Here is a 10,737-nt window from a genome sequence, read left to right on the forward strand (position 1 = left end):
AATTATCTGGTGTTACGGATGACGAACGTTCCTCCCGACGTGTTGGGTGTCTCGTGTCGATAACGAAAAAAAAAACTTGGTGACAATTCACGAAATCCATTGTGCAATCCGATGTCGTTTGGGTTTATAGAGGAGGGAGGCTTGATTCCCTCACCGGATGGAGAATCAAGCGTCCTTGGGAGTGAGAGTTTACGTTCGAAAGACTTTCGTTGGCGGGTGGACGAAGGTCTCGGGCTGATTCAAATAATAAGTATTTTAGGCCTTTGGGAGCAACTCAAGAATTCTCATTGCGTAGGCGGTGTGCGTTGCAGCAAAAATAAAATGGCAATTTGTCATGAAAAAATTTCGCGCATTCTCCGCAGTGTGATGGAGAAGGGCTGGCATTGGGGGTAGGAGGAGGTGCGGTGGAGGAGAAATATTGAAGCAGTAAAAGTTAATTTTTTCATCACCTACCGATCGGTAGACACTCGCTGTGTGTGTATATACCCGTGGGATAATCGTTTGAATTTTACCTTTATCTGCATTACTCGGATGCTTATCCTACCCGCTTGCATTCGACCATATAATGTCCACGAGGAATTTCCGACATGCGTATACGCGAGTTGTAGCGGACTCGTCCCCGACCTCTGGGCCATTGTCTACTCCTGAGAAGTCGGGGTATTGTTCTGTAATGTAAAAAATTTTAATCCAAAAAATCAATAACTTGGATGTGAAGAGTTAAAATAGTACGTCTCGGAATCAAAGAATTTGTAAAAAACTTTTCATGGATTTTTTTTTATATTTCGATATCGGATGCAAATACGCATGAAAAATTCTACAGAATGTCTTGTTAGGATTGTTTCATATTCTATTCAAAATCTTCCAAAAAAATCTAGAAAATGTGCAGTATCGGGGGAAAAATTATCGGAAAATCCCTCGTGCATAAATGGTAGTCTTCCAAATGTGGTAAACAAATCTCGGCGATGGCATTTGAGATCTGTAGCCGTATTTATTTGAGGTAGGATTAGGATAAGATGTAAGACTAGAATTTTTGATGTTGTTTTATGACTTTATTGAAGTGACCCATGCACCTTCACCAATGACGTCTGGACCCTTAGTTGACCCCTCCGTCGCCTTTGGGGAATTGCCCAGAAACGGAAAATGGGGAGCAGGAGCCTGTGACATCAGTGGCAGAAAAGGCTAAATGATAGGAATCGGGGGGGCCAAGGGATAAGTTTGAAATATAAAAGGGCAGTTGAATTTGAGGAGCAAAAGAAAATAGACGTGTACCAACACGACTAGGATTATTAAGACTTAGGGGTTTCGTTTTATTTGATTAGAGTTGAATGAACTTAAGTTTGTATTACGTGTTGTGTAAAACCTAGTGTAGACGTAGGGTTTAATATTAATTATACGAATTTCATAAATAATAAACTGTTTTTATCTTTTTTAAAAAACTAACCCTACAAACGTTAGACGTCGCTGGTGATTTTTTAGGGAAAATGTTTCAGGATTTTTCATCATATGGAAAAATTCATAGAAAATCATCTAAGAAATTCTATAGCACATGGTACATAAAGAACCCTTTAGAAATTGTTTGAATTCTCCATAGGATTTTCTATTGAAAAGTCCATAGAACTTTTTACAATATTCTATCATAAATTCTACACGATACCCTATAGGAATTCTCTGTGGCGAATCTATGAATTTTCTATAAAATTTCTTTCCGTAGGATTTTCTCATCTTCTATAAAAAATTCTATAGGAAATCCCATAAAATATTCTCTAGAAACAATTTAGCATGCAATTTTGGAATTCCTCATACATTTTTCTGTAAATAATTCAGTATAGTGCAGATAAATAATTGTTCAATACTCTTTCAATTAAAGAAGATCACCTCCTTTTGCTGCTCGTTCCACAATATTCTTTCTGGCATTTTAAATTCATCATTGTAAAAAAAAACTTGAGGCCGTCTATCTTATTCAAGAATCCGAGGGAAAGGCCATATCTGATCGGCTTTGGAGGAAACGCATTGAGCGAGAAAACGACGAGTTCGATGTTCTCGCAAGGCTCGGGTAAATACCCCCGAACTCACCTCGCCAATTCCATCACCTTCAATTATCGAAAATCACTCAACTCACGCTACGAGGGCTATATAATACACTCGAATGATTTTGAGCTACTTTATTCGTTCTACGTGCAATTGTTTATTGCCACAGTAAAATTCCAACGTTTCAAATATTACGACTCACTGTTTCTTCATGGAGAGAAATTAATCGGTAATTAAAGTCATGTTATTGCCCCTCTCTGGTTCCACTAATTTCTGGATTTTCAGCGCATTGAATTTCGTAAGTATCATACCCAATAATCGAGGAACAATTATTTCAATTTCAGGATATACTCTAGTTATCGTTGTGAGAAAGTTGATTGCAGTCGTACAAGTCATATTAAAAAATCGTGATTTTTTAATTTTAACAAATTTTTTTGTGGACCCCATTGTCAGAGAATAATTTTCTAATTTTTTCAATAAATCGGATACTTCGTACAACCAAATGTTCGAAATTTCGATAAAAAAAAATCGCTGTCACTTCTTATCTGAATAATTTGTTTCGCAAAATTATATTCTCTTCTCAGCGTGAAAATATCTATTGAATAATTTAATAACAGCTCTTCACGTCTTCGCGAATTAATTGAATCCCTCAATCCCAAGCGCTCAAGAGTGAATTTACGAGAATATGCGGCGATGAAGTTTATTGGTCATCAAGGGTGGTGTGCTAGCCGGATTATTATTCAAATTTGATGAGGGAACGAGTATCCTGGAACAACTATTTACTCCGCACTACTCCAGCTTATATTGTGACTTTAAATTGCCTCGTGATGTATAAACCGAATCAAGTGTAGGGTCCCTGGAGGTTTTTACAAGGGAGGACTGCAGTGATAACGACACCGACTGTCCAACAGGTTCTGTATGAGCACTGGATTTACCAGACGGTGGCATTAATTAACGTTGCTTTACCGTCACTGATCGCTACTGAAGATTTTCTGTTCTGGCTTTCATGTTACGGAGGCTGCTCTAGGTGACAAAGAGAAGTTCGAGCGGGGGGGGGGGATCACGCGATGTGATTATGGAGGCACTTTTGAAGGTCGAAAAATCGTGGTGAGGAGTTCATTAATTGACGAGCTTTACTCCTGGTTATTGGCTCACGTGAAATGTAGTGCACTTGGAAATGAGATCCCAAGACAATTTTTGAAAATTCTTAGATAATTCTCTAATCATTTTTTCGAAAAAATTCCATCGACCTATAATTTTTCTAGGCCTTCGTTAGATGAAATTGATGGAATAACATCCAGCAAAAGCAACGAAGATACACATGGAGTTCCATCTGACGATGACTCACCTAATGACTCAATCAATAACACATAATGAAGGGCGCAATCCGTTAAGTAGTTCAAACATTAATTGTGGGTACACGTGTACCGTCGGCATTATTCGAGCTGAATTAATTGATACCTGATGCGGTTTCGACACAGAATTTATGGCTTCTAGTTTTTATGTGCATATGAAATGTGAAAGATCCTTTATGTGGGCGTAATTGAAAAAAAATCGGCTTTTCTCAACCAATTATTCCCCTCAATCGAGTCCATTTCCACGGGTTTTGAATTTCTATGCTGTCCCCGGGGCCTTTAATTTTAATTGTTGAGTATGACGAATGACTGCGCGAATTCCTCGGCGAAATTACGGGTCGGTGAGTTGTCTGATGTCTTTTTTTTCTTCTGAATACGATATTGAGACTGATTTTTATTGATGGCCTCGCGATGCTCGAAGGGGTAATTAGGAGGGCTCGCGGTGGCTTCCGGTAATTTATTCATTTTGGGAAAATTATCTCGGGAGTTCATTGACACAAAAATCAACGGTATGGTATTCAAATAACCATTTTGTCTTCCTTCAATTGGTTTTTTTTACGCTGACCAAAATATTCAGCAAAAATTACGGAAAAATTGCCGATTGAACATCACATCTTTCGTCATTATTCGTGAATGTTTGAAAAAATTTGGTTCGCACATTGTGCACGCGTCATGAAAAATTCACTTTGGGTTTAAACATTTAAACCCCAGCTGCGTCTATACTACTTCAAAATACAAGTATCTCCGTGAAGAATATAAAGTCGAAAAATTACTTTTATGTGAAAAGTAATCTTACTTTATTTTCATTCTTTTATTTTTCCAGTATTTTTTTTGCTCTCCTCTGCTTTACGCCTGTTTTTTCAATTTTATTTATGTTAATCGGTGCCGTCTTCCTCAATCGAAATTTTGCGTTTTTTTTTCGTCCAGTGGCGCAACGAAGTGCGTAAGACGAGTAGCCGACAGGCTAACGAGACAGAGCTATATTAATTCAGTTAACCAAACTCGTTTTTTCGATCCAATCGCGATCATTTTATTTTTGAGGGGTGAAAAAAACTCGTTTCATAATATTTCGAGGGTACGGGATGAGGGGGAGAAAGAGGAGAGTGAAAATTTCGAATAAAATTCATCTTCTTAATGGCATTCCAGAACACAGCGGGATTATTGCCCCCTCCGGGTGTTTCTTGTATTCAAAATTGGAGAATAAAATCGGCATAAAAAGGGAATCGTGACATTCTGTCTTAAAGCTGGTTTCAAGTCCCTCGCAATGGTATTTTTCTGATTTTTTGTCAGGCACTTAAAGCCTATTTTGTGTAAGAATTCGCATAAAACGAAATTAGATCTCCGGAGAATCAAATTTTGGCCCTGAGGGGCTAGCGTTCGTGGGCAGCAAGTGAGAGTGGTGAACGGGAGGAAACACCTCGGAAATATTACAGACAATTCTTACGAATGTATCTGCAACATTTAGGGATTTCTATACCGAATTTTAAACAATTTTTTATGCTCACTGAAATAGCCCTGAGCTTTGTAGATTTAATCAATTCAATTTAGGAATAAAAATCCCGAGATTTCGCATTATCTCACTGGAAATTAATGACAACATAACCAGATTTTAGGACTTCTGGCTCGTTAAATTTTATAATCCCACAGACTTTCTAAGACCAGAATATTTTTGCTACCGAATGAAAGCATTCAACTCACTTTATTTTTAGATTCTCGAATTTTATTTATTTCTCTGACTTGAAAACTGAGCGAACATGAAAGACTCCCTCCTGAGGGTGCCTGGTCCCTCAATTGAAAAAAAAAATCCTGACCAACCCTGACGTTTAGCCTCACAGTGATTACTATTTCGTATTAAAAAGATATCCCCAGTGAAATCCCTCCTGGGGGTATAGTGGCATTCTAGAGTGCTGATCAAATCATAAAAAATGTTGAACATCCTCAACAAAGTTAGACCCATCAAAAGTCTTTTTTCCCAAGAATTTTTGGAACAGCAAAAAAACTGCCACATTTTCCCCAAAATTCCGCTTTACCAAAGACTCTTGAGCCATAAATTGTCCGATATTATGGCCTCCATCCACCGTTTTCACCCCTTCCTTGAATCATAAAAGAACTTGCTTCCTGCACTTCAATGAAAAAATTCCAATCATCATCAAAGTAATCTAAACGACAATCAAATTCAGATTCCCCTACGAATCCACAAGTTCTGCATTTTTAACAAGGCCGGTGGGTGTTCTCCCAATATCTCCGAGTGACCAATTCTCTCGTCATGAAACCTCTCGCTCCCTCACGAGCCGCGATATCACCGATCCCCCGTCCCCAGCCCTTTTAATTTGCATAAAGGAATATCGAAATCAACATACTAAAATGTTATTTGAGATTCTTCGACATAATTTTTATTCCCATAACTTTTTATCTCCCGAGCTATTTCTCGGGTTAACTGGTGGAGGAATTATATTTTTTTGGGCGTGTAAGCACTTATCTGGGGGCACTAAAGATGATTAACCGAACGGTGACAACCGGATGCACTCTAGGTGGGAGACGTATCGTAGTTAGATATGTTTATCAAGAGGTACTTGAATCATGGAGGAAAGAACCTTGCGACATCCTTGAGGGGATTCGGAAGGAATTCCGATCCCTTCGTCGATTGTTGAGGGTTGTTTTTCATATTTTAGAGATCATTTATGGTGAACTTCAGGACAGTAACTCTTTAAGGTCCATTATAATTTAATTGCCACTTGAAATTGATTCGATTTGTTATTTTCTTTTTTTAATGCTTGGCAGAAATAAATAACTCAACGTCGAGTGATAACACGGACTAATATAAAGTGGAAATATCTCTGAGATAAGTTAAAATTTAAGTTGACCCTCACGAGTACTAGAAACATAAATTAGAGCTTCAGGGGTAAGTATGGAAATGAAATACACATAATAAAATACTGATTCTGAGAATTAGTTTTTCCAATCGATTGTTATCAGTTTGTGCTATGACTGTCGATTATGTCAAATTAAACAAGGGAAAGCAAACATTTGAGACGATTCCCCAGGTTCTATGCTGAAGGGAAAATCAAACAGATAACTTCGAAGAATATAAAAATTTAATTACAAAAAAATAATTTACATCGGAGTAAAAAATACTTAGCTTATATAACAGGTGGTGGAAGCGTTTTCTTAATTATGCCGATTCCATGGAGACTCATAAAGAATACTTAACGCTAATACTAAGGCACTGGATGGCTCCTAACAGTATGTGAATAACATACAATTTAAAAAGCCCACGTATAACAGAGGATAATTTGATATCTGTGATGTCGTTGAGTATTGTCTCAGTCTACAACTTTGTCATTTTCAAGTGCATGCAAATATTTCTGAGACAAGCACAAAGGCCTTCAGAGCGTCCAATGAATTTAAGATTATTTCCAAAAGCATTCATGTAATTATCTTGGTAAAGAATGACTTTTAGAGGAAATTTTATGAGATCTTTTACATGTAAGCAAATTCACGAAAGAACCCCCTGGGAAAAAATTATAGAATGTCAATGGAACATTGATAATGCCTGGCGTGATATTCTTTCATATTTTCAGTATTTACTGCATCTCTAACACCCTGAGTAAAAATTAAAAAAATTTGGAATAGTCGAGTCAGTAATTTTTTATAAAAAATGCAACGACTTGCATGAAAAGGTCGAGATCAATTCATTTTCTATTGAACATTTCTACTCACGCTATTCCAGGAATGAATCGTATTTTTTGAATACATTTTTCATAGAACTTCCATAATTCCATTCAACTCTTTCGCACCCCGAAATTTGCCTAAAAGTCTCTTGACATTGTCATTCACAATAAATTCTGCCGAAGACTACCCAAAAGACAGTGGCACAAGAGTATTAAAAACATTGTGAGAAATGTCCAGAACTGATTTATATTAAAAAACATTTCTCAGTTTTTTAACACGTCAAATTCCACATAACTGATAATGACAGGACTCTACCGTTTACGAAAATGAAAAATAGAAGAAATGAATGTTGTCATCAAATGTCGCCCTGTTCTTCCACTTACAATAGTAAAAATTATAATCTAATTGGAATTATCTAATTATAAATTTCACTCATGTCTCGCTAAATTGCCCTATCGACGAGTATTCAGACAGTGTATCATTCTCACAGAATCCATCTAAAATAATTAAATCACATTCATTCCACCATGAAACATCTCTCCTAATCAACAGAATCTCGCCTCTGCGGTCTAGAATTAGTTCCCTCCCCGCAAAGGTCCTTCTCGCACTCCCTCCCCACCCTGAAAAAATTCAATAAAGAAACCGAGGGACCTTTAACTCTCCTGGGCTCAGCCGACTTGGATCTTATCCCTCTCCTACCTGGTGTCACCAGAGCCACAGGACTCTGAACCCTCTCGTCGGAATTGCTCTTTTGTTCGAATCTCTCCTTCCTGATCTTCGTCAGCCAATCAACATTCTCTTTGCACTTCTGCGGAGACATCTGAACAAGATGAGGAGCAGTTCCATCAATAACAAAATTCGGAAGATTCAAAGTCGGCGAGAAAGGAGTTTTATCCGAGGAGCATCCAGCCTCTGCATCTCTAGAATTCGAAGGACTAAAAAGTCTCCTGGCACTTCTGTTCTCCACACAACCCCTCTTGCTAGAGGGTTCCATATTCTCCTCGATGGGCGAGAGTATGTTCTTGAACTTTCCATCAGTCCAGGCTCCCCCAGCCAACATTTGCGCTCTCGATCTCTTTCCAGAGCTGAGATTCTGAATTAATTGATCAGAATCTGACGCTGGTGTGCCATCGGAGGGCGTGTGCTCCTGTCTTATCCACCTTCTGGACACTGTTGGCGTTGTCTCCAGGACAGATTGCCTCGTCAGATTCATATCCACCTTCTCAGCCCTTCCAATAATCTCGATGTCATCGTTATCACTCTTATGTTCCAACCCTATTCTCCATATTCTGTGACAACTGTCGTCGGAGCACGTGACAATTTTCAGTTCTCCCACGTTGCACCAGGCTACGCATGTCACTTCTTTGGTGTGTCCAGAGAGCTTCACCAAGGGGCCACCTGGCCTGCTGGTCTTCCAAATGTAGGCCTGCTCATCACTCGAGCCACTGGCCAAGTATTTTCCATCAGGACTCAGGCAAGTTTTTACGTAAAACGTCGAGTTCTCGTGGCCATAATACTCTCCCACTGGCTTTGGATTGTACGAGGATATATTGTAAGCATAAATATTGTTGTCCATGCAGGAAGCGTAAAGGATTATTCCAGCTGGATCCATCAGGAGAGAGGTGAAACCATTACGTGTACTGCCTCCAGTGTATTGCATCACGTGCTTGGGCTGAGGCTCCTTCTTGTGGACGGAATAATTTTTTCGTAAATCCCAGACTTTTATCATACCATCACCAGCTGCACATGAGATCAGTGTCATGTCGTCCTGGAACGTTAGACCTGTTATGCTCTGGGTTCGTGAGGATTCTTCGGCAAAGCGGTGTCGGAATTTTGTGCCACTAACGTGACCGTTCATTATACAGTTGTCCGGGCGACGTTGGCCGTTGTGGGAGGCTCGAATGTCCCAGAGCATTATCGCACCGTCACGGGCACCTGTTGCAAAGACTGCTTTGTCCTGGGGACGGAATACTACGGTTTTTACGCTTCGGCTGTGAGCGCTGAAGCAGTCGATTTCAGTTATTTCCTGGACGGAGACGTCCCAGAGGCGAGCTGTTTGATCGCCCGCAGCTGTTACCAACTTCTGTTCATTCGGCATCCAGGCCATGTCGAAAATCGCGTTGCGATGGGCCTGAAAAGTATGCTTGGGTTATGCCGAGGGGAGAGAATAATACGGATTAAGTGTTGTTAGAGATAGGGGTCAATGATGATTTAATTTCCGGTAAAGTTTCGAAGAACTTTCCTCTCTTGATTGAACGTACTTGTGTGCCATCGAGAGCTTGATTGGCTTGTCCCTTGACCAATATATCCTGCAGTGCAATTTTTCCATCTTCATTAGCCAGAGCAAGAATCTGTTCGTATCCTGAATTCGGACAAAAGCGACAGGCGAAGACAGGTGGCTCTGGATTGAAGTCTAGGGCGTCTGGATTTGGGGTTATCCCTCGGTAAATATCGTCCTGATGGCACTTTAGTCGGTATAAAGCGAGATCATAGTCTCGTATCGATTCTAAAAAACATAATCGTATGATTATTCGTCTCTCATTCGTGGCCATTAACTTGAGTGAACTAATTAGGAATCATTTGAAAGGGGAAAAAAGGAAAATTGAGTGAAGCTAACCTCCAAAAACATGAGGTGCAGTTAACCAATGAATTGCTTCAATTATGTGACGCGTGTAACGTTTCAATACTCACCGAATCCGGCTGTGCGTCGTACCAGGGAATCAACAATGTTCATTATTCATACACATAAATTTATCACTTTAAAAATAATTAATTTTCTTCTGCGATGTACCTGTTTACATCTACTAAACAGTTTATATATACTAGTTTACGCGGGAGGCTGTCACTTTTCCCGCATTATCTAGCCTAACTGCGCATGCTTAGGATCAAGGACTTATCAGTGCATAGAGATCGGCATGTTCCAGAATTTCGGATCACGTAGTACGGGGCGGCTCCGTTCGTACTTGTTCAACTGTACAAATGGTGGGGGGGCTCCGTTTGTACTTATTCAACTGTACAAATGGTCAACTGTACACAGAATTTTCAAACGGTGAGAGCATCACTGTGCAGGGATTCAACCAAAGAGGATAGACCAAAGTAGAGGCTCAGTTCTGGGGGTTTGACTGACGCCAGTTTCTCCACGTTACCGACACGATTTCACCCCCGAGGAGACGGGGCGCCACGAGTCCTACTGGGGTATCTGCATATCGGCCAAGCGGGGGGGCTCCGTTCGTACTTGTTCAACTGTACAAATGATCAACTGTACACAAAAATTTCAGACGGTGAGAGTACCACTGTGAAGGGATTCAACTGTCGAGAGAAAAAGCTAGGCTGTACATGTGGACCCAGCGCCACATGTACAGCCTAGCTTTTTAGAATTTTAGAATTTTCAAACGGTGCTCTCACCGTTTGAAAATTCTGTGTACAGTTGATCATTTGTACAGTTGAACAAGTACGAACGGAGCCCCCCCGCTTGGCCGATATGCAGATACCCCAGTAGGACTCGTGGCGCCCCGTCTCCTCGGGGGTGAAATCGTGTCGGTAACGTGGAGAAACTGGCGTCAGTCAAACCCCCAGAACTGAGCCTCTACTTTGGTCTATCCTCTTTGGATTCAACTGTCGAGAGAAAAAACTAGGCATAGTTACATCGGATGGGTCTAAAACAGGGTTGGGTAAATCGGTG

At 40.1% G+C, this 10,737-nt stretch overlaps 1 protein-coding gene across 1 annotated transcript; it reads right to left on the minus strand.

The window, feature by feature from the left end:
* Positions 1 to 6,460: 6,460 nt before the first annotated feature.
* Positions 6,461 to 10,042, minus strand: LOC135161245 (protein lethal(2)denticleless). The gene is made up of 3 exons (XM_064118649.1): positions 9,747 to 10,042; positions 9,317 to 9,561; positions 6,461 to 9,186 (listed from the first exon to the last, which is right to left on the minus strand). The coding sequence occupies exons 1-3, from the start codon at positions 9,787 to 9,789 to the stop codon at positions 7,597 to 7,599; spliced, it is 1,878 nt and encodes a 625-aa protein (XP_063974719.1). The 5' UTR covers positions 9,790 to 10,042; the 3' UTR covers positions 6,461 to 7,596.
* Between the last annotated feature and the right edge of the window lie 695 nt (positions 10,043 to 10,737).

The sequence above is a fragment of the Diachasmimorpha longicaudata genome, chromosome 4 (assembly GCF_034640455.1).
Source record: "Diachasmimorpha longicaudata isolate KC_UGA_2023 chromosome 4, iyDiaLong2, whole genome shotgun sequence".
NCBI lineage: Eukaryota > Metazoa > Arthropoda > Insecta > Hymenoptera > Braconidae > Diachasmimorpha > Diachasmimorpha longicaudata.

Coding starts and splice junctions, on each gene's coding strand:
- LOC135161245 (XM_064118649.1), bottom strand. CDS start 9,789: ATGAACATTGTTGATTCCCTGGTACGACGCACAGCCGGATTCG. Junction 9,562..9,746: donor ACGACGCACAGCCGGATTCG/GTGAGTATTGAA, acceptor TATGTTTTTTAG/AATCGATACGAGACTATGAT. Junction 9,187..9,316: donor AAGCTCTCGATGGCACACAA/GTACGTTCAATC, acceptor CATACTTTTCAG/GCCCATCGCAACGCGATTTT.